Here is a 27147-nt window from a genome sequence, read left to right as displayed (position 1 = left end):
TCCAGCCCACTGTGTCTATGGATAAAGCTTCAGTCTATGGAATCACGGTATATACCTGCATTAGGTGCTACCAACACGTATTTCTCGCGCTAGAAATTGTGTTTAATGATGTCACGTGTTATATGCGAAAGATATGATTGGCTATTGCTAGCGACTCTCGCCGATCAGTCTGGCTCCCGATTAGTTTTTCGAATCGGCTGTGATGAGTCGGTACCATCGAAAACTAGTCTTTACGCCTGACTCGCGACTTCAGTTGGCTCGGTACGCTGAAAATCGGCGTAGCGTGCGGCTAGCTTTAGCCCTTCCACCAAGTTTCATGGAAATGTGGTTGGTAGGTTTTGTGCAATCCTGCTTAAAGACAAACAAACGGCACCGAAAACATAACATCCTTGGCCACGGTCATAAAACACATAAGTAATTAAATAATTCAAATATGGTTTGGTTTAATAATGTATTTGTTGCACAGACCAACAGGGGAGAGCAAGTGTGTACTGTCTGAGTGTAAATATCACAAGTTCCCATCAAAAACATGAAAAGAAAATTAATTATAACGATTAGTTATAGCCCCATACTGTATGACCTGCACTGATGACGCTTAAAAACAGTCACGCAAGCTTGCAACAAAATTGCAGGGATTGTTATTCGCATCGCATGCTGTGTATGGACCACTAAACGGTGTCCGTTTATAAAACAGAGTTAAACATTTAAACATGCTTCATTAAATTTCCTATTGTAAATGTCGGGAAGTATTTTTCCTGTGTAACGATGAGCTTTGTGAGTCAGTGCACAGGAAAAGCGCTTAATCTCATGCCTGAGAGGAAAACCGTTCAAAATGGCTGTTTTCTGATTTCTAACATTTTGCGTAATGGTTATATTGTCTGTTTATGGGCATGGTAAGAAAACATATGTCCAATTTCACTCTCTGAGCTCACATTTTCCAGAACCTGAGGGTGTGAAACTTGATTTGTGTACTTTGCTGCTCGAGCCTATCCATGTGCATCTTGCTTGTCAGAGTCCTATTAGCAAGCGCAGTTTGTTATCCGCCGCCCAGACGAAGTTTGGCGGGGGATATAGAAACGGGTTCCATCCTTCCGGTCACGTTTTCATTTCCAGGTCGTATCTTTTAAAACTACTGAAGATATCTTCATGAAACTTTGTATACATATCAAGTAACGTGAACTGGTGCCTTTTGCTATTTTGGATTTTTGAAAAAAAAAAAAAAAACTCTTTTTTTTCCAATTTTTACATAAACAGTAGATTTTGACTTGGTTTTGAAGAGCAATGTTCGTTTCCGGAGCATATATCCAAAACTACCGTATTTTCCGGACTATACGTCGCTCCGGAGTTTTAAGTCGCATCAGCCAAAAAATGCATTATGAAGACGAAAAAAACATATATACGTTGCACCGGACTACAAGTCGCACTTTTTTGAAGGGTTATTCTATCCATAGAATCTGTGATTGTATCTGATAAGCGGCGCGTGGTTACTGCGCGACTGCATTGTTTATTTAATAAACGAACAGCTGAGCAGCTGCCCTGTAAGCCTAGTCTGATTATTTTAAATATCTACTACTGTCTTTAATACTATCACTATCGTTATTACTAATAGCCTATATTATTATTATTATTATTATTATTATTATAACTAATATTAGTAGCCTATTACTGATGCATTAATCAGTTTGCTTTTAGAATATTTTTACCGGTAGGGCTTATTATCGCCCCATGGCTCTTTCATCTGTGTTATTAAAGCTGTAGTCATCATCGAGGAGTGTCATTCATTTTTGTCGAATTTTATTTCATCAAATCAGAGGCCAAGTAGGCTATAGGTATATCATCTCCAAAGACAGGTATGGTAGTACAAACAACCGTCTAGTGGAAAAAAAAACAACAACAACCGCTCAGAGAAAAAAACAGGCAGAAAGTGCGCCTGCCAGTTAACGTCATATCAGATAAAAACATTAAACGTTATTCAGACCATTAACACCATAACATCAGAGATGAAGAATAAAGTTCATCTTGGAAGGAGAGTTATTTTTAAAAATGCAAAACAAAATCATTTATAATAGCCCAGAGAAAAACTGTCTGAATATGTACCGTAACATCAAGTTATTCAATAGCCTATAGGCCGAATATCAGGGCTTAATTTGAGCCGGAACATGACGGAACAAGATCCGTAACCTCTGTTGTCGGATCCGGCAGCTATTTTCATTTCATTCGGTGCTCCGGCAGCTATTTAAATGGATCAGATCACCTCCGTGACCATCACAAAGGGGAAAAAAATCAAACAAATTAAATAAGTAAATAAAAATTTGTTTGGTGTTCGGTTTTGATTTTGATATCTGTTGTTGATTTCTCTCCTATGACATCCACAAAATCTATGCGAAAGGGGAAGAGGGAGGGACATGGGGTGTATACTTCCGCTCAATAGAACACCGGGTTTTTTGTAGCCGTTAGCTTGCGCTGTGGAAAAAATGGCAAAAAAACAAAGCTTACTAAAATTTTTAAAATGAATTCTCCAACTTGTTTTGTAAACCCTTTATTTCTTAACTATTACTTGAATTGATTGCACTTATGTTTGCTGGCACTGCTTTTAATGAGCAGGAGAAAAACAGGGAGGGCTCGGAAAATGACCGCAGGTCGTAATCGAACCCGGGTCCCCGGATTTATGGTATGGCGTAGAGCCCTGCACTCCCGCGGGACCCGCCGCAAAGCAGTGCGGCGCGGGACAAATTTTGAAAGCTCATTGCGGGCGGGACCGGAAGTGCACATATGCGCACGGGAGCGGGAGTGCACATATGCGGCGCAGGTGGGAGCGGTGATAAGCTGCAGTCCCGCTAACTAAAAACGTGCTTAAAATAAAATTTATAAATTATTAATTTATGTCTATCATATATAATTTGTGCTGGATATTTTATTTGGCATTAATAAAAACATTTTAAGATGCCTAAATTTGCAGAGAAAGTCCGATTGCCAGATTGAGTGAGAAATTGCATCTTAAACTTGCCATTGATCACCCTAAGGGGAAATTCTTTGATCACTCTAATGACTTGCAGTTCACACCCAGCTAGCAAGAGAACCATGAGTGAATTGATTTACTTGTTGCGTTAGTCTACAACTTGAATCAGAGAGACAGGTTACACAGTGATGGTAGGCTTGACTCAATGCTATCCCAGAAATCCTTCCTGTAATATGCAAATTTGGCTGTCCAATCAGAGGTGGTCAAATTTGCATATTGCAGGAAGGATTTCTGGGATAGCATTGAGTCAAGCCTACCGTCATTGTGTAACATGTCTCTCTGATTAAAGTTGTAGACTAACACAAGCAGTAAATCAATTCACTTCTTTTACTAGCTCTGCTTTGCAATAAAAAAAAACATTGGTACAAAGCAAGCCCATTCACTTTTTTATGCTGATCAGAGAATTACAATGGTTTCTCATGTGATAAAAATGTGCGATTTGCGATTAACCCTTTGGTGACTGACCCCTTGAAAATGGTTCCTCCAGGAACCATGACGTTTCAGTTGTCAAGACAACGGAAAAACTAAAATACAAATACAAGAGCATTTTGTTTTGTGCACAAGAGCATTGTGACGTATCTTTCTGTTTTTGTATTTTAGTTTTTCCGTTGTCTTGACAACTGAAACGTCATCGTTCCTGGAGGAACCATTTTCAAGGGGTCAGTCACCAAAGGGTTAAATATTTGAATCGTTTGACAGCACTAATTATTATTATTATTATTATTATTATTAGAGATACTGCATGCTGAATTCAGAAACAAGGTAAACAATAACAAACGTGAGCTGTAGATATTTATGCTCAAATCCACTCAAAGTAGGGGGCGGGGCACCATCACGCTGTGTCAAGACAAGAACTTTCCTGAGAAATAACGCGAACGTCTGCATCATGCGGGATTTGCGGGCGGGAGCAGGACAAAATATGGCAGGCGGGAGCGGGACTGAAAATCATAATTCTTTGCGGCCGCGGGCGGGAGTGGGACTGCACAGTGCAGGTGGGAGCGGGACTGAAAAATCCGACCCGCGCAGACCTCTAGTATGGCGCCTTACCCACCTGAGCCACGAAGTCCCGCTGGCACTGCTTTTAAATCCCCTACTTAAATCCTTAAAATGAGTCACTTAACTCATGTCTTGTGTGATCTGATCTCCAATGGTGAAATAAACCGGTTGTGATATGAGTACAGTCTGTTATTTTAGAAGATAAATTTAATATATAATTTAATATATAGCCTAATAAAAAATATTTTATAACATATCACAACATATTACTGTCTGTAACTGTTCGTCACTAAAGCGTTTTCTAAGATCATAGTCTATTTTTTTTTTTTACACACACAATAAGCGCATGTGCGTCAAGTTATAGTAAACCGCCCCCCGCCTTTTTTTTTTTTTTTTTGAGTCGCCGGACCCACCCACCTCCTGTGTTCCGGGACCTCCCACTTCACAAATTAAGCACTGCCTAAAATCATTACATAACTTATTTAAATAACTATAGGCCTATCATTAATAATAAAACACAGGTCAATCAAGTTTATCAAGCTGACGATTTCACTCCAAATCAGCAAATCCATTGAATTCTTCATCCTCGGTGTCACTTCTGAACAACTCTGCCAACTCCAGCGGCAGACGAAGCGCCGTTTCCTCTTCTGCGTGGCTGTCGTCAGACTCGGCATCAGCTCCAGTTATTCCGCGGTGGAAAAAAAAAACATGTATATACGTCGCACCGGAGTATAAGTCGCATGGCCAGCCGAACCATGAAAAAAAGTGCGACTTATAGTCCGAAAAATATGGTATTCATGATACGGATTTGAAACTTGGTGTGCATGTTAACAAGGTGATGTAGATGTGCCTTTTCATACTAAGGAATTTGAGAAGTCTTAATTTTTCTTGTTTCCATGGAAACAATTTCAGACGTAGTCTCAGGTTAGTCTGAGGGGTAGGTTTTGTTTCCGGAGCAGAACTTGAAAACTATGAGTGGTATGGTCTTGAAAGTTGGTATATGTGTTGATTAAAGTCATGTACAGTATATGTGCCTTTTGATACTAAGAAATGTGAGAAGTTTTAATTTTTAGCTCATCTGGACCAAGTGTCCGGTGGGCTGCTGAGGTCAGTGTAAACAGAGGTGGATAAAGTAACCAAGTTCATTACTTAAGTACAGATCCCACTGGTTAAGTGTCACTCCGATACAAGTGGAAGTTGTACGGTCAAGTTTTTACTTAAGTTAAAGTACTGAAGTACTTGCTTTTAAAAATACTTAAGTATTAAAAGTACATTTTCTGTCAACACGTTGTATTATTTGTTTTATATATGTATTAACATGTATACAGTGAGAGTAAAAAGTATTTGATCCCTTGCTGATTTTGTTGGTTTGCCCACTAATAAAGACATGATCATTCTATACTTTTAATGGTAGATGTATTCTAACATGGAGAGACAGAATATCAAAAAGAAAATCCAGAAAATAACTTTAAAGAATATATTTTAATTGATTTGTATTTCATTGAGGGAAATAAGTATTTGATCCCCTAGTATGCTTTAGGAGTTCTGGCTTTCACAGACCAGTTAGACACTCCCAATCAACCTGTTACCTGAATTGAAGACGCCTAACTAATCACCTGTATGAAAGACACCTGTTCACAGAATCAGACAATCAGACAGATTCCAAACTCTCCAACATGGGTAAGACCAAAGAACTCTCTCAGGACCTCAGAGACAGGATTGTTGACCTGCACAAATCTGGAATGGGCTACAAAAACATTAGCAAGATGCTGGGTATTGAAGTAACAACCATTGGTGCAATTGTGAGAAAATTTAAGAAGTATAACATGACCATCAATAGACCTCGGTCTGGTGCTCCACAGAAGATTTCACCTCGTGGGGTGGCAATGATCATGAGAACTGTGAGAAATCGGCCTGCAACCACACAGCGGGAGTTAGTGAATGACCTCAAGGCAGCTGGGACCACAGTCACCAGGAAAACAATTGGCAACACTTTGCGCCGCAATGGATTAAAATCCTGCAGTGCCTGAAAGGTACCCCTGCTTAAGAAGGCACATGTGGAGGCCCGCCTAAAGTATGCCAATGATCACCTCAAAGATGTACAAAGCGATTGGGAGAAGGTTCTGTGGTCAGACGAGACCAAAATTGAACTATTTGGCCTAAACTCTACTCGTCATGTGTGGAGGAAGAAAAATGCTGCCTATGACCCCAGGAACACTGTGCCCACCGTCAAGCATGGAGGTGGAAGCATTATGTTTTGGGGGTGTTTCTCTGCCAAGGGCACAGGGCTACTTCACCGCATCAGTGGGAAGATGGATGGAGCCATGTACCGTGCAGTCCTGAGGGACAACCTCCTCCCCTCTGCCAGGAAGTTGAAAATGGGCCGTGGTTGGGTCTTCCAACATGACAACGACCCGAAGCATACAGCAAAGGCAACAAAGGAGTGGCTCAAGAAGAACCACATTAAGGTCATGGAGTGGCCCAGCCAGTCTCCGGACCTCAATCCAATCGAAAATCTATGGAGGGAGCTGAAGGTCCGAGTTGCCAAGCGACAGCCCACCAACCTTAATGATTTAGAGAGGATCTGCAAAGAAGAGTGGGCCAAAATTCCCCCTGATATGTGTGCTAACCTTGTGGTTAACTACAACAAATGTCTGTCCGCTGTGCTTGCAAACAAAGGCTTTGCCACCAAGTATTAAGTGCTTTTGGCTAGAGGGATCAAATACTTATTTCCCTCAATGAAATACAAATCAATTAAAATATATTCTTTAAAGTTATTTTCTGGATTTTCGTTTTGATATTCTGTCTCTCCATGTTAGAATACATTTACCATTAAAAGTATAGAATGATCATGTCTTTATTAGTGGGCAAACCAACAAAATCAGCAAGGGATCAAATACTTTTTACTCTCACTGTAAATGTTCGTTTCCGGAGCATATATCCAAAACTATTCATGATACGGATTTAAAACTTGGTATAAATGTTAACAAGGTGATGTAGACGTGCCTTTTCATACTAAAGAATTTGAGAAGTCTTAATTTTTCTTGTTTCCATGGAAACAATTTCAGACGTAGTCTCTCAGGTTAGTCTTAGGGGTAGGTTTTGTTTCCGGAGCAGAACTTGAAAACTATGAGTGGTATGGTCTTGAAAGTTGGTATATGTGTTAAGTAATGTTTGTGTGTCTTTTGATACTAAGAAATGTGAGAAATTTTAATTTTTAGCTCACCTGGACCAAAGGTCTGGTGGGCTTATGCCATGGGCTGCTGAGGTCAGTGTAAAGAGGTAGGGTTGGTTTCCTGCAGTAGAACTTGAAAAATGTGACACATACCGTATTTTCTGGACTATAGAGCGCACCTGTATATAAGCCGCATCCGCTCTATTTTTTAAAAAAAATTTAAAAAAAGATATACAAGCCGCACCGGGCTATAAGCCGCAGATATCTATGTTGAAAAATTAGATATTTACTGCATGTACAGAACGATTTTGTACTGTAAATGTACATGTATGTACCTGAACAGATTCTTTCCGAACAGTGCCTTTTAACACGGCAGCAACTTTGCTGATTAAAACGGAACAGAACCAAGAGAAAATAACCGGTATTTATTTACCTTCATTTCTCCTGTGTTTGAAACCACAAGTCACTTTAATCATCTTCACTGGATTTGAAAATAATTACCAGTTAGTAATTTGTCGTGCGTGTTCTATCTGCTAAAGATCTGCTAATTCTTCTTTGCATTGATTTTTCGTCTATCTTATTTTTGATTCTACTTCCGGTTAGAGCGCCCCTAGCGGTGGAAGAAAAATCCACAGAATAGCCGCACCTTTGTATAAGCCGCATGGTTCAAAACCTAGGAAAAAAGTAGCGGCTTATAGTCCAGAAAATACGGTAATATCTTGAAGCGGGGGATATAGATGACCGTCTTCTTGTTTCACCTGTATGTGGAATATATCAGCTAATTGTTTACCTAAGCATACCATCATGGGTTTTCAAATGTTATACGTTTGAATTGTGTACCCTGTTGGATCTTTTCATGACCAAACTCACTCTCTGTCATGCAAGTCAGTCTTTCTGTCAATGGTAACTTTGATGCCATGGTATCTGTGTTAACTCTGAGATGAACCTTGCACCTAATCTAAGCCAACAGCTCCAATATCAGATTACTTTTTAAGCTTGCAGGGTGGATTATAGAATTTATTTATTTTAAGTCCGGATTCGCGCACAATCTCCCGGTGATGGGGCGAACACATGTCTGCATCAGTGAGGGGCCCAGTGATTTTCCTTATTTTTAAAATAAATAATTGTACAGTACTACCAAAGTAACCTAAAATAATATAGATTTAAATTCTGAAGTAACTTCCAATCTCTGTCTCTTTCGGTCTTTCTCCAGTCACACTTCCAGCTGCAGTTGTGTCCTGGCGCAGACTGTCCCATAGTCATAAAGGTGCAAGAGCCTCGAGCTCGTAGAGTTCAGTGCAGTCGTTGCAACGAAGTCTTCTGGTAAATAAAATCCTTCTCGGATGCAGAAACAGCACCCACTCCTTCACTCTTAAATTCATGCCACATTCCACACATGTAGATTCCTAATTAGTGGAAGCTCATTGTATGTGCCGTCTACAGTATTAATGTGTTCTTGTTCTTTCTGTCCTCCTGTCCAGTTTTAAGTGCAGACAGATGTATCACGCCCCCACAGACTGCGCTACCATCCGCAAATGGCTCACTAAATGTGCGGATGATTCGGAGACGGCCAACTACATCAGCGCGCACACTAAAGACGTGAGTAAATCCATCGGCACACGCGTGCGCACACATGCACTCCTTAGCATTATTGTGCGAAAATAAAACTCTTGAATGTACAAGAGTGTCGAATTGTTTTGCTGATCTGCTTCTCTTTACTCTTATTGGATTGTAGTGTCCTAAGTGTAATATCTGCATTGAGAAAAACGGAGGCTGCAACCACATGGTGAGTCGTGTGCACTCTGGCTTCACTCCGTGTTTACTCCTGCACCTTCGTGGCCATTGAGAAACAGGATGTGCATACATCCAAATGAACTCTGTGACCTTCATATATGCGCTACTACTTTTAGGTCATGGAGATGGTAGTTTAAAAAGAGTAATTAAATACTGTATTTAAAAATCTATCCCGAGTAGATGTGATGTATTAACATAACTTGGGAATGGTCATAATCTGGATAAAGCGTGGATGCACTTTATCCTCATCTGACTGATGTCGATTGTCCTTCCCACATCAGTAGATTTTATCAAAACAAAGCATTCCTGTATAACAGCTTCTTTAAACGTGCACAGCGTGCTTACAAACAGCTCACCTAACAAGCATCAAAAATCAAAGTCCTTTCCACGCCATGTGGCGCACTGGGCGGCGCCGATCCCCGTTTCCGTAGCCCTCGGCCTCTCGCCTATTACATAGCTAGGGTTACAGTGGGGGGGGGGGGGGCGAGTCCTCTGGTAACCGCGAGAGTTTGACTCCCCACTCGCATCTGTATTGCAGCGTGCCTTGCCAGACAGCAGAAGGTACCATTTTTAATGATGGTCTTTGGTATGACCCGACCGTGAGTAGAACTCGCGATCTCCTGATCGAGAGGCGGACACGCTAACCACTAGGCCAACTCACGGTACCGAACAAGCATACTACTGTATTAAAATGATAATTTGGTAAGATTGAATAATCCTGACCTTACCAGTTTGTGCTGTTGTGCTTATTTCTGCTTGAGTGATGTAGCAGCCTGGGTGTCCTGGACAGATGGATGTTAATTAACCATGCTCCAGTTGGTCTCATTATTACACTCCGATGGTTTTTATCGTATTTCTACATTTTCTCAAAATTCTCAAATTTTGCATGCAAATATTTGTAGCAGGGCTTTGAACCAGAATTTTTTTCCTATTGGTTCGTTCCGAACAGAAACGGAATTTTAACGTTTCCGGTTTTGGGTTCCACCATTAAATGGACGTTCCCGAACCGGTTAGAACAAAAAAATTTCGTTCCCGGAACGGTTAATTACGTTCCCTGTCAGCTGTTTAACAAATGGCTATAAAATTATGTCTCTGTCTCATCCAGCTTAAGCCAAATGTAGGCTAATTCTATTACAACCTTCATTAAATAAAACAAGAAATAATTCAAAACAATTATTATTTCAAATGTTGGTGATTTGGATTCTCAGTATGTCTTCCCATCTACACAAACAGAAAAAGTGCCAAAAATGAAAGAGAATTCGTTTAGTGTGTTACCAAAGGCTAGTCAGGCCCTATGCACTGATAGGCTAACAGAGGTTAACATCATTTAATGTTCGCGAGCCTCTCATTAACGTGGACAAATATATTGATATCGTGTTTGAAATTGACGTTTTTGAATAACGATAGACTGCAATATTTACCTCTTATTTAAGATGTGGAGACGTGGTAGTAGTCCACCCTCCCGCTCTCTCCATTCAGTCAGCGAACATCACACAGGAAGTGAACCCCAGCGGGTCATAGAAACTTGCGCAGGAGAAGAATGACTTTTTTTATTTGTAGGCTACGGAAACTTTGAGGAACGAAATAAAAACCGGTATTAACCGGTTACCATTATTTTTAATAAGCGTTTCTGTTCCGGAACATAAAAAATAATAAAGTTTCTGGTTTCGTTTCTGTTCCATGTGAAATAGAAAAAGTTCCCGGTTTTCGTTTTCGTTCCTTGAACCGGTTCAAAGCCCTGATTTGTAGTATTTTACATTGTATTCTTTGGCACTGTAATATACCAGACATACCCCGTGTCCGAAATCACTCACTCGTTCACTACTCCTTATATAGGGAATTACTATATAGAGGACTATATAATGAGCTCATTGGTAAAATGAAAAACCGCTTTCGGACACTAGTCCGTCGCGCTGGTATTTACGTCATTACTGTCGCAGTTAAAAAGTGCCATATCAGCCGGCTGGTGAGCTTTCAAAATAAATGCATGCGTTTTTGTGATAAATCTATATTATACTGATCATATTTCCCACATTAATCAATACAAAGTACTTTGTGTCTGCTGCATCTTTTAGTTCTTTTAAATCAAGGCTGAATACTTTCTTCTTTGCCGCTGCCTTTTATCAACTCAAATTTGAGACTTTGATTTTTCAGCGTGACCGCAGTGCATGATGGGATATATTGCTTGGTTAGTGACCATCGGTTGTACACTACTTTTCGTAATGCATTGCGGGATACTTTGAGTCCACTATATAGGGTGTAAATAATCCATCACTATCATTTCGGACAGCACTACAAAATGGCGTCCTCAGATGGGGGGGAATGAAATGTTTACTCTGTAGGTACACGAGCTAAATGAAAAACAGGGTTCTATCTGAAACGGTGGCTGTAGCTTGGTTTCATTGCACCTGATAGAGGGGCATTAACACATTTAATCAGGAAAATGCAGCAGTTGAGTAGTTCTCTGCTCTTGCCTGATGGAGATTAACTTTATTAAAAAAAAAAAAAAACACACACAAAAACCCCCCGAAGAATTATACAGGACTGTAATTGAGAAGTGCTGGACTAAATACTAATGGGACAAATAAGAAAGCGAAATTTTTAACCTACTGTACTTATGCTCCCTTTTAATGAACCATGATTTAAATCGGGGCGATCAGTTGATTAAAATATTGAATTGAAGCGTACTTTTTTTTTTTTTAAATATTATCTGTTCTAAATGTACCTTGAAGGGATACTTTTCAAGTTTTGAGAGTGGACAAATATGCTTGTTTGATGCAAATGTATGTGGTCAGGAAGGATAAGGCTGAACACAGCAAAAACCATTTTTGTGGGTATTTTTATTGTCCTGCTGCATTTAAAAAAAAAAAAAAAAAGGCACCGTTACTGTTGTTGTTTTGAGGGTGTAGCACAATTCACTGTGAACAAAACAATGTAGTATTTTCCTCTAGCTCTGTACTTAATTTCTAGCCTCAAACTATGCAATAAAATAAATGAACTCGGTGATGTGGACTCTGGACAACAGTAGTGAATATCTTTAAATAAAGAAAATAAAAATACAAAACACAAACACATTTGTTAAGCCACAGCGCATAAAGATGTTTTCCAGTGAAATGCAATAACTCACTGGTAAATATACAGTACATTCGTGGGCAAAAACTGCATTTACAAACACATCACTCACACCATTTGTCAGAATAAAACAAACTCTCTCACTCCAATATGCAGCCTGCACGCTTACACACACACGCACGGACCTTAAAGGAACAGTCCACCGTACTTCCATAATGAAATATGTTGTTCTCTGAATTGAGACGAGCTGATCCGTACCTCTCCGAGCTTTGTGCGACCTCCCAGTCAGTCAGACGCGCTGTTACTCCTGTTAGCAATGTAGCTAGGCTCAGTATGGCCAATGGTATTTTTGGGGCTGTAGTTAGATGCGACCAAACTCTTCCACGTTTTTCCTGTTTACAGAGGTTTATATGACCAGTGACATGAAACAAAGTTCAGTTACACAAATTGAAACGTGGGGATTTTCTATGCTATGGAAAGTCCGCACTATAATGACAGGCGTACTAACACCTTCTGCGCGCTTCGACAGCGCATTGATACCTTCACTCGGAGTTGTACCATTTTTTTTTTTTTAGACAGGGCGGACGGACCAGGGCATTCGCCCGCCTGGCCGTGCCCGACTAGGAGCGCTCTCGGCCGGCTTGGGAGGCAGACGGCAGCCCCTCCTGGAAGTGTGTTTTACCATGGGCCTCATGCGGAAAAATGACAAAGTCCCAGTTTTACCATGGGGCTCGAGTTGTACCATTTTTTTTTAGACAGGGCGGACGGACCAGGGCATTTGCCCGCCTGGCCGTGCCCGAAGAGGAGTGAAGGTATCAATGCGCTGTCGAAGCGCGTAGAAGGTGTTAGTACACCTGTCATTATAGTGCGGACTTTCCATAGCATAGAAAATCGCTACGTTTCAATTTGTGTAACTGAACTTTGTTTCATGTCACTGGTCATATAAACCTATGTAAACAGGAAAAACGTGGAAGAGTTTGGTCGCATCTAACTACAGCCCCAAAAAAATACCATTGGCCATACTGAGCCTAGCTACATTGCTAACAGGAGTGACAGCGCGTCTGACTGACTGGGAGGTCGCACAAAGCTCGGAGAGGTACGGAGCAGCTCGTCTCAATTCAGAGAACAACATATTTCATTATGGAAGTACGGTGGACTGTTCCTTTAACACGTAGTCTTTTCTCCCCTCTGGACCATCATAAGCATATAAAAAAAAAAACACGTATAAACAGTCAAAATGCAACAATACAAGTTGATTCTGTACATAAGTGCACTTTATACGACTTGTGCCGACCAGCTACATCGCTCGCTAACACTCCGAGGTGGACAAGGTACCCAAGTTCATTACTTAAGTCAAAGTACAGATCCCACTGGTCAAATGTTACTCCGATACAAGTGAAAGTTGTCCAGTCAAATTTTTACTTAAGTTAAAGTACTGAAGTACTTGCTTTTAAAAATACTTAAGTATTAAAAGTACATTTTCTGTCAACGTATCATTACATTACCACAGCGCTTACAAAACCTAATGCCGTTACCAAGGACAGAAATGTGAATTTACAAAATGAACGCATGCTGTGCCATCATGGTGGTTTAACGTTAAGCTAGCTAGTCAGTGAAACTCCACCTGACATGCTAGCAAACGCTTTTTAAACTCAAAATCATATTGGGTAGCTAATGCTACTAGAAAAGAAAGATTTCTACGTTCTGTTTATTTGGCAAGATTATGCTAAAAGATATTTCTGAAAGGACTTCAGATAAGTTAACGTTATTCATGTTAGCATAACTGTTTTTACATGCTAACTGTGTCCAAGTTAACTAGCTATGTGTTGACGTTAGCCGTGGGCAAGACTGTGGCAACTTGGCGGGCAAATCCATAGGAAGTCATTTGACGAACCAGACTGTATAGCTGTTGCAACGTTATCGCTAGCTGTAAAAGCACAGACAACTTCATTGCAAGCTTTGTCTTGGAGCAAAATGTTTATATACCTCAATATGCTTCCGCAGGTTGGACGGCGAGTTTTTGTAGGCCGTGATGTGGTTTGTTTTCAGCAAACAAAGCAAACATTTAAAACGAAACGAATCTTTAATGTTTTCAGAAAACTGAATTATGGGTTCTAGGCATGGCCATGAGGTGCGTGTGTTCTCCAGAAAAACCGCCTCCTTCCGTTCTGCCATCAACTGATCATGTTCAAATAACGCTGTTGAGAAATCATTGATCTTGATTTTATACAGTCTATAGATGTTATGTCAGGCTTTCGTCTAAACCGGGGAACAGGGGCGCTGCGCCCTCTTACTCTCGGCGTTCGCCCTCTTACCGAAATGCCGATTGAACCCCAAGTCACACTTAGGCCATGCACTTGTATGCTACTGCACAACATGCAATCTTTCTCAAAACGATCTTTTCTCCGTGAAAACATCCCAGCAACACCACGTGATAACGTATTTGATGATCAAACACATTATCATTACTCCAAAAATATTCCAATCATAGTAGATACACCGCCAGACGGTGCAAAAAGAATCCGAATTGGCGTTTTCCAGACTGAGGCGCCATGTTGTTTAGTTGTCGCGGCTGCTCTCGCGAGATTTGACATGGGTTACATACAAGGTCAGCTGACTTGTAGAGCGAGATTTCTCGAGACTGAATGACCTTTCACCCACCGGCGCGGGAGCTTTTGACAGAAGTAGTTTGCCAGTTGTTTTTGTTGACACTTGGGCATTTAAAGATGTCATCCCGCGGCACGAAACGGAAGAAAGCCAAAGACTGTCCGGGGCAGAAGATTACTTTTCTTTTTCAATGTTGACAATTTGTTACAATTTCCCTCTCAGATAGCCTCAGAATGTCCCATTGTAGCCTCAATTTTTCAAAGGCTTCGCGCGGCGGAGAGAGGGGGGACGGACAACCGGCACCATCCCCCCGCTTCGCTCCCTCGCCATGGTGAGCACCCTCATACTAAATTTTTCTAGAAAAACCCCTGTTATGTGACCCTAGTGATGACTGATAGTGGGTATCATCTGCGAAAAATCCAATCATGTTTTAGAAAAGAAAAAATTCACTTTCAAAGCCGCTTAATTGTAACGAGGACCTTGATAGAAATGTAGCGGAGTAAAAAGTACGATATTTGCCTTTCAAATGTACTGAAGTTAGTCATAAGTTTCCAAAAAAAAATACTCAAGTAAAGTGCAGATACTCAGTGTACTTAAGTACAATACTCAAGTAAATGTACTTCGTTACTGTCCACCAATGCTCACACTACATCACTTCCTGATTTCCCAAACTACAGGGGAGGAGGCACAGAACGTGTATGCGTTAATTGCGCATCAAAAAAAAAAGTGGCATTAAAAAGAATTTGCATTAACTTCAATAGCCCTAATTTAAATATAATTTGATATTTGCTCAAACTAGACCTGTACTATAAATATACCTTTGCTATCAATTTGATGGCAGTTCTCTTGATTTTGTTAAAAGAAATCTTCACGTTTTCCTGTACTTTAATTATAGTAACTGAATGTCAGACTCAAATTATCATGGATTAAAGTTTTCCGTCGTGTGACGGATTTCCGTCAACTGAACTCTCCCAAGGCCAAATGTGAGGTCGGTGCTGATCCGAGGAGAATTAAAATGACGGGTGGTTGGGTAGAGATTGGGTTATAACACTGATGTGTTGCAACACCATCAACTATCAGCAGGGTTTATTTAACTTTTTTGTTTTTGAGCCATGCTTTGTGTCGTTCATTTCCTATGTTTGATCATGTTTAAACGTTCGCTGTCTACGGTGCGGCATTAAAAAAACATGCGCTGTCAAAATTGGCAAAATACATTCCCATGTGCTTGGCGTGCTTGTGTCTGACCATTTCTGTTTTGTATTAAATTAAATCTTGCCAAAATGACTTAGTTCAAACCTGGACATATAGAAATGGAGCATGTAAAAAAAAAAAAAAACGAAAACATAAAACCCCGGAAAGCCCGCTCCTCTGCTTCAGCCAGACTTGAAGACCCGACGGTGCAATGCTTGCAGACTGTCAGAAGTAATTAGACCTAAATTTATAACTAACAAATCAGCAGACGCCCCAACAATTATTCTTTTCGTTAGGCCAATGTGTAAGGTATGTTAGAACCGTGCCTTATAGCCTACGCTATATCACAATTTAAAGGACGTTTGAGGAGTTGGAGGGCTGCGAGCGCAATGATGTTCCGACATGCGCTAAACTTTATTCCCTGAAAATCATACATCAGCGTTCAATGCCCCAAACAGTCAAAATGTCTAGAAGACTACGGTTAAATAATAATCATAGCCTACTAAGTTAAATTACGTCAAAAACATCTGTTTCCGGCCTATGAAATGATGGAGGAAAATGAGGACGAACGCAAAGTAGATAGCAGCCAACTTTACGCGATCTTTTAGGTAACTTAACACTCGTGTTGGCCACAATATTTCTCTTAATAAAATCTTGAATTGTTTTTGAAGTTGTATTCAACACAAAATAAGGTCAAATTATAATTTTAATGTAAGCGAAGATCCAAACTTTTTTCTATATTGACGTCGAGCATAGAGGAGCATGTCATTCTGCTTTCGGTTTCGGCAGCATGGATGCGCTTTACATGAAAGAAGCCACTGATGTGTCTGCCATCGATAAAGGTGTAAAACAAGTGGAGGTGGGCTTGGCTGTACGAATTAGGTGAAAACGGAAAGCCATTTAGTTCATGGTGCAAAAAACTAAACATTCCAGGCGCTTGCATTTGTGTGGTTTGCCACAAAAAAATTATATACGGAAGCAATGGAAAGAGAGTGCAATAAATTGAATATATTAATCCATTAATTAATTGATAATAAAGTTATCAGGGTGGCACGGTGGTGTAGTGGTTAGCGCTGTCGCCTCACAATAAGAAGGTCCAGGTTCGAGCCCCGTGGCCGGCGAGGGCCTTTCTGTGCGGAGTTTGCATGTTCTCCCCGTGTCCGCGTGGGTTTCCTCCGGGTGCTCCGGTTTCCCCCACAATCCAAAGACATGCAGGTTAGGTTAACTGGTGACTCTAAATTGAGCGTAGGTGTGAATGTGAGTGTGAATGGTTGTCTGTGTCTATGTGTCAGCCCTGTGATGACCTGGCGACTTGTCCAGGGTGTACCCCGCCTTTCGCCCGTAGTCAGCTGGGATAGGCTCCAGCTTGCCTGTGACCCTGTAGAAGGATAAAGCGGCTAGAGATAATGAGATGAGATGAGATAAAGTTATCAGTTCTAAGTTAATCATTCTCAGAATTTCATCGAAATCCACCCATAACCCCCCCCCCATAGAATTTCATTGAAATCCACCCATAACCCCTACCCCACCCCCCGTAAATTTTCAGTCAAATAATTTTTTTTTTGCTTTAATCCATGAATTATGACCGTTTTTACTTCTTACATTTGTTTTTGATATGTTTATTGATTTTCCAGAACAAAGCACACGTTTTCAAGAACCCCCCCCCCCCCCCCCCCCCCCCCCCCCGGAAAAAAAAAAAGAAAGCTCAGCTCACAGATGCAGACATCTATCACAAATTCTGTTCTACATAAACCCTCTAGTAAGAATGGCAGAAATATCTAATCCTGTGTAGGACATGAAAGGCTCCCATGTTCTATGAAATGCATCGTCTTCACAGTGTAACGTGCATGTCAAGGAATTTAGTGAGACATATTCAAGTATAACCTTATGACATTGTGTTTTTGATGGGACCCTGTCTGTTATCCAGTTCCAAAGTATGCACTTTCTTGCACTGAATGTCTCTTAGATTAATTTGAAGTGTTGTTCACGGGCTTCCTGACAGTGTTTTTATCTTTTTTTTCTTCTCTCTCTTTCTTTCTATGTAGCAATGCTCCAAATGTAAACACGGTAAGAGCCTATCAGCTGTGCGTGTAATCAAATGAAACCAGCTTGAACATGCAGTACTCTGGCTTTGAATAAAGGGTGTGTGCGTGTGTGTGTAGATTTCTGCTGGATGTGTCTGGGAGATTGGAAGACTCACGGCAGCGAGTATTACGAATGCAGTCGCTACAAAGAGAATCCTGATATCGTGAACCAGAGCCAACAGGCGCAGGCTCGAGAGGCCCTGAAAAAATACCTCTTCTACTTTGAGAGGGTAAGACATGTATATGTGCACAAAAGTTTCAGAGAAGCCACAAGTAACCCCTAATTAGTTTTAGGTTGCAACCGTAATGATGATCTGTATGTTGTTGGTGCTCCCGAAGGCCCTGTGAATGCGTTGTATTTTAGTTGTTCAAAATGGCGTCGTTTTCATGAACGTCACTGAAAAGTAATTTAAAAAAAAAACAGGTCTTTAGTTCTTTTCACCAAGTAGTATACAAGTTGGGCCCAACTATATTTACACACACACATACGTGGGAACATTCTAACACATTACACAGGAGTGCAGAATATCTGTGAAATCTTTCATGCGAGTGTGAATATAATATGTTATTTACCAGCTGGGAGGTCCGTATGGTGAAATACTGTGACCGAGGTCTTGAAAGTACTGAGCGAGGCCCTCTGGGACGAGGTCAGTATTCAAGGCCGAGGTCATGGTATTTCACCATACGGACCGACCTTAAAGGAACAGTCCACCGTACTTCCATAATGAAATATGCTCTTCTCTGAATTGAGACGAGCTGCTCCGTACCTCTCCGAGCTTTGTGCGACCTCCCAGTCAGTCAGACGCAGTCAGACGCGCTGTCACTCCTGTTAGCAATGTAGCTAGGCTCAGTATGGCCAACGGTATTTTTTGGGGCTGTAGTTAGATGCGACCAAACTCTTCCGCGTTTTTCCTGTTTACATAGGTTTATATGATCAGTGATACGAAACAAGTTCAGTTAAAAAATTGAAAGGTAGCGATTTTCTATGCTATGGAAAGTGCGCACTATAATGACAGGCGTTCTAACACCTTCTGCGCGCTTCGGCAGCGCATTGATATCTGAGCTCCGTATCAATGCGCTGCCAAAGCGCGCAGAAGGTGTTAGTACGCCTGTCATTATAGTGCGGACTTTCCATAGCATAGAAAATCGCTACGTTTCAATTTGTGTAACTGAACTTGTTTCGTATCACTGGTCATATAAACCTATGTAAACAGGAAAAACGCGGAAGAGTTTGGTCGCATCTAACTACAGCCCCAAAAAATACCGTTGGCCATACTGAGCCTAGCTACATTGCTAACAGGAGTAACAGCGCGTCTGACTGACTGGGAGGTCGCGCAAAGCTCGGACAGGTACGGATCAGCTCGTCTCAATTCAGATAAGAGCATATTTCATTATGGAAGTACGGTGGACTGTTCCTTTAAGCTGGTAAATAATGTATTTCTTTTTTTTCTTTACCAAATTCTAACAGAAAACGAGAGCGCCCGAAAGGGAAAACCAAGGTGAAGCCGCCATTTTGAATCCTCATTCACGGCTGTAATGTAAAGTGCTTCCTCCTCGGTATACAAGTGCACTTCCATGGCAGGGAAAAAAAAACTACATCTTGCCACCTATGTAGTCCCCTATTTATACAAATAGGAGTCATTCAGGATTCAGCCATGTTTTTGCTCGGCGTTAGCAACAGTTAGAGGTTTTTAGCTTTCTCCTGAAATGTTTCCTTTTATTTCTTCTTCCTCAGGGTAGTAAAACTCGCTTTCGCTGTGAACACTGTCGTTATCGCTGTCCATGCTGTAAAATTAATGCAATTCTCCTGAGAAATGCTCACAAAAATTTATAAGATTTTTGATAATCTTATTAAAAAAAAAGATAAATGTTGACAAATTCTACTAAGTTTGTTGTGAACGAGCGAGTCACCAGAGGTCCATAACTGGTGTCCGTATCATAGGATACGGACCCGCTTGCCAGCCAATCAGAGCGCAGGATTTGATGGAAACTGCACCGTGAAAAAAATAGAGCTTTTACCTGCAGCTGAGCTCTGTTTTCCGGGAACAGCACCACATTCTTAAAGAGATCCAGCGCATGTGATGTGCTCATGGAAAGAACAAATCCTGCTGTTGATTGGACTTGGGTCGGCAACAGTCAGGCACTGAAGTTTGTGTTTGTGTGTGTGTGCTTAGTGGGAGAACCACAATAAGAGTTTGCAGCTGGAGGCTCAGACATATCAGCGCATTCAGGAGAAGATTCATGAGAGGGTCATGAATAACCTGGGTACCTGGATCGACTGGCAGTACATGCAAAATGCTGCCAAGCTACTAGCCAAGGTACGTATACACATTGCTATTCTCTGTGTAAGGTATACAGGGAAAAAAAACACAACTATTGGCACCCGTGTCAGTTATAATTATATAGCTTCATACTTAGATTGTCTATTGAGAGGGGTTTTTTTTAAATGTCGTCATGCTGCAGAGCTATTTTGATTGCATACATGTACAATAGAGACATTACCACTGTGTGTTTTGTTATTCCTCTCCATAGTGTCGCTACACACTGCAGTATACCTACCCTTACGCCTACTACATGGAGTCTGGACCCCGCAAAAAACTGGTGAGTGACATTTACTAACTACAGTGTGTGCATATTTAAATGCAGATCTGTGTATAGGCCATAGATGTACTGCTTTTTTTTTTTTTTCTTTTTAAACTGGTGTGATGAAGGCATAGATCACAATCAATGATTGTTGATGTGGGTTTTCTTTAATTATGTAGTTGATTTGGCATAAATGTAAACCCAGTCAATTGAATTGACCAGGCATACAAATGTTTCTTAAAGAAAATTCCTCATCAAAGGTAAATCTTTTAATAAAGCAAGGAAAGCTCGAGCAGTTTGTGATTTTATTTATTTTTAAATTTGTAAAGGTTTTGAAACTTTTAACATGACTGTTATTTTTGTCAGTGGAAATTTGAGAAATGCAGCTCGAATAGCTCCAGAAAATAGATATGATGGTTATGCACTGAATAGTTGAATTATGATTTAAAGGTGGGGTACGAGATTTTTTCAGGAGTATTTTTTACCATATTGCTTGAAAAGCTCCTCACACCCATGTTGCAAGCAGTACAATAGAAGGTTTGACCCAAAAACGAAATATTTTAATCCAGTCTACAGTGTAAAATAAAGGAAAAACGCCATCCAATCATATCGAAGTACCACCTCAAAATGATTGTATACTGACACGTCAATCAGACTGACGCCCACGAGCAGCCTGGCCCTTGGGGGGGGGGGTGAGAGAGCGAGCAGCCCTTCCCCCACCCCGCGCGCTGCGAGCAGAGTGTCGCAGAGTGCAGGATTTTCTCAGAGCGCTCCCTCCAAACAACGGGGATTTACATGAAAACGGAAGGAGATATTCACAAAATTCTTTCACAGTGAGCGCCGCAAGGCTCTCCTGAACACACTGATGTCATTTTTTTTTTTGTCTGTAGTGTAAAAAATGAGGTCACTAGAGTGAGTTAAAAACAAGTGACTTTTCTGCCAAGTTTATAATTGCAGTCTATGGGGAAGCGCGCCTGTCCTGTCCTCACTTTCAGGCTTCTCATTCAAAAACTGCAAGTCCTATCGTGTAGGTAGACACATTGTGTGAATCAGGACAAGTGTGGCTACTGCTTTTGAGAAAATTGTGTGTGGAGTGAAAATTGGGGCTGAAAACACAGTTTAAATGAGAAAGTTTGAGCTATTTTTCCAAGCTCTCTATACTCCACTGGTGTGTAACGCAGTAGACACCCATTATAAAGGCTGATTTTCTCAGGCTTTATAAGGGGGAGGAGGGGTGGAGACGCGGGGGTGGGAGCATGGCGAGGGCGGGCGTGTTTCTTTTCAAAATGTGGCTTGCGGGAACCGATATTCCAAAATCTCGTACCCCACCTTTAAACTGTAACTGACTACTGTACGAACATAACTTCGTTAATGTTGAACAGTTGTTTACATCGTGTGTGTGTGTGTGTGTGTGTGTGTGTGTGTGTCAGTTTGAGTACCAACAGGCGCAGCTGGAAGCGGAGATTGAGAACCTGTCATGGAAGGTGGAAAGGGCGGACAGTTATGAGAGAGGCGAGGGAGAGCTTAATGCCACTGATCGAGGGGTGAGAAAACGCAGCACTGTACAAAGTAGACGAAGTCACTTGTTACTTTTTGTTGTTGTTGTTGTTGTTTACAGCACCATCTGTTCTCATCTCGCTCTCTCGCTCACTCTCTCGCTCTCTTCTCACTCACACCTTTGCAAATTCAAATGATAACTCCCAGCCAAGCACATTGCAAGCTCAAACTGTGTGTGTTCATACTCAGAATCCGTTCTTATGTTACAGTGCTGGCTAAATCCTCAATACTCGAGGGGGTAATAGAGTACAAATCTGACGAGCATGTGGTATTATTCCAGGAAGAAGAAGAAAGCACAACTTTTATTCATCACACACTTGTGAAATTTCCTCTCTGCATTTAACCCATCTGAAGCAGTGAACACACACACACACACACACACACACACACACACACACACACACACACACACACACCCAGAGCAGTGGGAAGCCATGCTAACAGCACCCAGGGAGCAGTTGGGAGTTAGGTACCTTGCTCAAGGGCACCTCAGCCCAAGGCCGTCCCATATTAACCTAACCGCATGTCTTTGGGGGAAACCGGAGCACCCGGAGGAAACCCATGCTGTTCGTAGCTGTTAGTCCAATAATAAATTTACAAAAAAATTTATTTTATTGCTAATTGTTTACATAATGCATCAAAGTCTTTCACACGGTCAGATTTTTAAGTTTTCCACTATAGTTCTGAAAACTACACCAATTCCTTAAAGGAATACGCCAGCCCCAAGTGAAATTGAGTCAGTCCCTGCAGTCCCTAGAGTTGGATGAGTGAGCCAAAACGTTTTGTAGCCGACCCAGCCATTGTCCTGATCTGGAAACGTCCCGGTTAGCTTTAGCTTAGCGTAGTCGCTGTAATCCGGCGTGTCCAGCTAGCATTGTCATTGCAAAAGTGAATCAAATAACTCAAGATTTTTTATAATTATTTCTCATGACCTGTACATTCACATCGAGTACACATATCAATGCAAATTAACACGAAGGGATTTACTAGACCAATTTATATCTGGAACTATTTTCGGCCACAGCACAGGCAAAGCACCGCTGCAGGCGCAAAGACACCACATTAAATCCCTTCGTGTTAATTTGCATTGATATGTGTACTCGATGTGAATGTACAGGTCATGAGCAGGGCTTTGAACCAGAATTTTTTTCCTATTGGTTCGTTCCGAACAGAAACGGAATTTTAACGTTTCCGGTTTTGGGTTCCACCATTAAATAGACGTTCCCGAACCGGTTAGAACAAAAAAAATTTCGTTCCCGGAACGGTTAATTACGTTCCCTGTCAGCGGTTTAACAAATGGCTATAAAATTATGTCTCTGTCTCATCCAGCTTAAGCCAAATGTAGGCTAATTCTATTACAACCTTCATTAAATAAGACAAGAAATAATTCAAAACAATTATTATTTCAAATGTTGGCGATTTGGATTCTCAGTATGTCTTCCCATCTACACAAACAGAAAAAGTGCCAAAAATGAAAGAGAATTCGTTTAGTGTGTTACCAAAGGCTAGTCAGGCCCTATAGAGGGCTACCGCATGACATCACCGCGCCGCGAGATTTTGTTAGGCGCCATATTGGAAGAGCAAGTACACATCTATGCAAGTACATACATACATAAAACAAACTACACCTGAAATGTAGCCAGGGCCGGTTCTGCCCTAATCTGGACCCGGGTGCAACATCGCGCAACCCCCCCCCCCAAAAAAAAAAAACACCAGTCTAAATCAGGACAACCATCACAACTATAACTATAAACATTTTATATCAATTATTTTAACTAAATGGGCTATAATAAATAAGCCTGCAGGCAGCCACGGCGGGCTGCCTCAGAAAAGTAACCATTCAGTGACACAACTGAAAGCCTGCAGCCACGGCGGGCTGCCTCAGAAAAGTAACCATTTGTCCTACCTTAAAACTCGTTTTGCATTTTCTGCCTCCTTTTTTGTATTTTTAACCCCCCGTTTATTTTCTTTCCTTTTCTGAAAACCCGATTTGTGACGAACTAACTCGTCAGGTCTCGTCTCTCGAGCCCGCGATGATTCCCGTGGGAAGGGCAACAACTGATCCATTTTTACAAACAGCCAATAGGGAGGTTGCATCGTTCAGGCTCTTCTTTGCTCAGACACTCAGTAATGGAGACGTGATAGTAGTCCACCTTCCCGCTCTCTCCATTCAGTCAGCGAACGTCACACAGGAAGTGAACCCCAGCGGGTCATAGAAACTTGTGCAGGAGAAGAATGGCTTTTTTATTTGTAGGCTACGGAAACTTTGAGGAACGAAATAAAAACCGGTATTAACCGGTTACCATTATTTTTAATAAGCGTTTCTGTTCCGGAACATAAAAAATAATAAAGTTTCTGGTTTCGTTTCTGTTCCATGTGAAATAGAACAAGTTCCCGGTTTTCGTTTTCGTTCCTTGAACCGGTTCAAAGCCCTGGTCATGAGAAATAATTATAAAAAATCTTGAGTTATTTGATTCACTTTTGCAACGACAATGCTATCTGGACACGCCGGATTACAGCGACTACGCTAAGCTAAAGCTAACCGGGACGTTTCCAGATCAGGACAATGGCTGGGTCGGCTACAAAACGCTTTGGCTCACTCATCCAACTCTAGGGACTGCAGGGGCTGACTCAATTTCACTTGGGGGTGGCGTATTCCTTTAAGTGTACTAGGTTTTGGGGGGTTTTTTTGGTTTGTTCCCCCCCCCACTTACAAATAACCTGGAAGACATGTGAAACATGATTTAAAAGTGCAGTGGAATAAGTCATGGCCTTGACAAAAGTGTATTTCATCAGACTTCTCATTGTGAATGAATGTTTGTTTGTACACTCTGTACCACTAGATCCTGGAGGCGAGGTTTTACAAACGCATGTAAGGCTCATTCAAATGTCAAACCTACCTCACCAATTATTCTAAAAATAGGTTCGTTACACCTAACGCACCTTCACCACAAGTAAAGTTATCGCAATTTAAAATCTGGTTAACCCCAAAGGTGAAAATTCTAGGATTTCGTTGCAGTGGTGGCACAGGAGCATTGCAGGCATTTTCCAGCCAGTATCTGATCACAAACGGAACAGATTAGACTTGTCTGTTTTACTACTGCACAAAACTATTCAACAGTTTGATCAAAACATGACATTCACTGACTACGTTTACATGCACGTCCAAATCGAGCTGCTGTTGGTAATCGAGCAAAGGGTCCCAGCAGGGGTGCCAGAGAAATCCAATCCTACATGCACAAGTAAATCGGGCTATTGTGCAAGGTGCATTGTGCACCCGAGCCACACGTGGCGCTACACGCCCCATCGTGTTGGTACACTTCCGGTTGTCATCATGAAGAGCTATAGTGTTGCCAGATACTGCTGACGTATTCCAGCCCAAAACATGTTCAAATCCGCTAAAATGCACTTAAAACCCCCAATCTGGCAACACTAGCAGTTCCGTGTTCAAGTTGTTAGGCTTGCTCTAACAGACTATGGCTACAAACTGTCCGGCGCAGACCACTGTTTTGTAAGACAACTTATTTTGCACAATAATATTTTTCTAAAGTCCATTTTTTGCTTACAAAAAAATATTTTTTTTTTGCTTACAATTTAACTTGTCTTAATAAACACACAAAAAGTTCAATTGTTTTGTTTTTATTGACATTCTGTTGGATATATATATATATATATATATATATATATATATATATATATATATATATATATATATATATATATCACAGGTGGCTTCTCCAGTGAGGAGAGGGAGGAAGATCCTCCTTAAAAATTCTAAGAATAAAAAGTTGAAATTGTCTTGACCAATTTAATGAATTGCTGTCCTTGAATATTACTATTTTACTGCCAAATACGACATGTACATTATATTTGTTTCTCTGGGTGAAATTACATTAGCACCCCCTATCGCTCGCTATTAGAAATTACTGCACGGAGGATCTTCCTCCCTTCGGCTCCCATTCACTCCGATTCAAACAGTCTCCGGCACTGGCGGCTCGTGGTTAACATAGACTTCAATGAGAGAGAGGAGGAAAATCCTCCTCTAAGAGGGTGGGACTAGCTAAGAGATCTGACAAGTGCTACAAAATATCAACCAATAGGCTGCAGCCCTAGTTGCGCAATGAACCAATAAGTAGAGGCCTTAGCTGCCTGGGGGGAGGGGTTATCTTATCAAACTTAACTTCTAGATCCGGTGACTCGGGCACTTCGGCAGTCAGAGTGAGAACGGCGAGGTGGAAGTGGATTGACTATGTTATAAATATTCTATGAATAAAGTAATGGAAACAGAGGACGTGGTGAATGTTTTGCTTGCAAAACCCTTCCATGGGCTGAGCTACAAACATGGCCGCCAGGTTTGCTTCATTAAATACGGAAGATTTTGAGAGAATTTTGAAAGAGAAAGATGTGTTGAACACCTGAAAGTAATGTGTACAGCAGCTATAAAAAGTGTACACACCCCGTTAAAATGATAGGTTTTTCAACTATTATCAACTCAACCCGTGCGTGTAACTATAGCCGGTCCAGCAGGTGCGGTCGCATTGGGGCCCGTGACCTTCAACCAAGCATTCCTTCCTCCCTCACTTTTACAAAAGCCAGCCGCTACTGATATATATATATATATATATATATATATATATATATATATATATATATATATATATATATATATAAAAAATTCACACACACAAATACAATGACTTGTTTATGTACACAATTCACAGCTATGCAACAGCTGTACAGATGTATTTGGTGATACAGTAAGTGAGCTAAATTTTAACAGTGCAAACAATGCCACAAAAAGAAAAGATTCATGCCGTTGTCATGATTCGTTGTCATGCCGACCGAGGTTGTTGTGTTTCCCGCTTGTGGTCTCGTCACTTCCGGAAGTAGCTCGACAACTAGCTCGATAGGGTATACATGCACAAAGTAGCTCGGCAGAAATCGCATAAACTAGGTCGTGTAGCTCGATTCCGAGAAATCAAGTTCGGTTCAATTTCAGCCGAATTAAGGTGTATACATGGCATTTTGAACTTCGATTTCAGTCGAGCAACGGCAGAAATTCGATTCTC

At 41.1% G+C, this 27147-nt stretch overlaps 1 protein-coding gene across 2 annotated transcripts in view; it reads left to right on the top strand.

Annotated features, from left to right (window-relative positions):
- The window catches only part of arih2 (ariadne homolog 2 (Drosophila)), a 48318-nt gene that overhangs the window by 19063 nt on the left and 2108 nt on the right, over positions 1-27147 (top strand). For both annotated transcript variants that reach the window (XM_060932178.1, XM_060932179.1), the window contains exons 7-14: positions 8404-8513; positions 8672-8789; positions 8926-8976; positions 17900-17921; positions 18017-18168; positions 20113-20256; positions 20471-20539; positions 21952-22065. In XM_060932178.1, coding sequence (XP_060788161.1) covers positions 8404-8513; positions 8672-8789; positions 8926-8976; positions 17900-17921; positions 18017-18168; positions 20113-20256; positions 20471-20539; positions 21952-22065 — 780 coding nt within the window. The remainder of the gene's footprint in view (positions 1-8403; positions 8514-8671; positions 8790-8925; positions 8977-17899; positions 17922-18016; positions 18169-20112; positions 20257-20470; positions 20540-21951; positions 22066-27147) is intronic.

The sequence above is a fragment of the Neoarius graeffei genome, chromosome 10, assembly GCF_027579695.1.
Source record: "Neoarius graeffei isolate fNeoGra1 chromosome 10, fNeoGra1.pri, whole genome shotgun sequence".
NCBI classification, from domain to species: Eukaryota; Metazoa; Chordata; class Actinopteri; order Siluriformes; family Ariidae; genus Neoarius; species Neoarius graeffei.
This window is presented reverse-complemented; position numbering and strand designations above follow the sequence as displayed.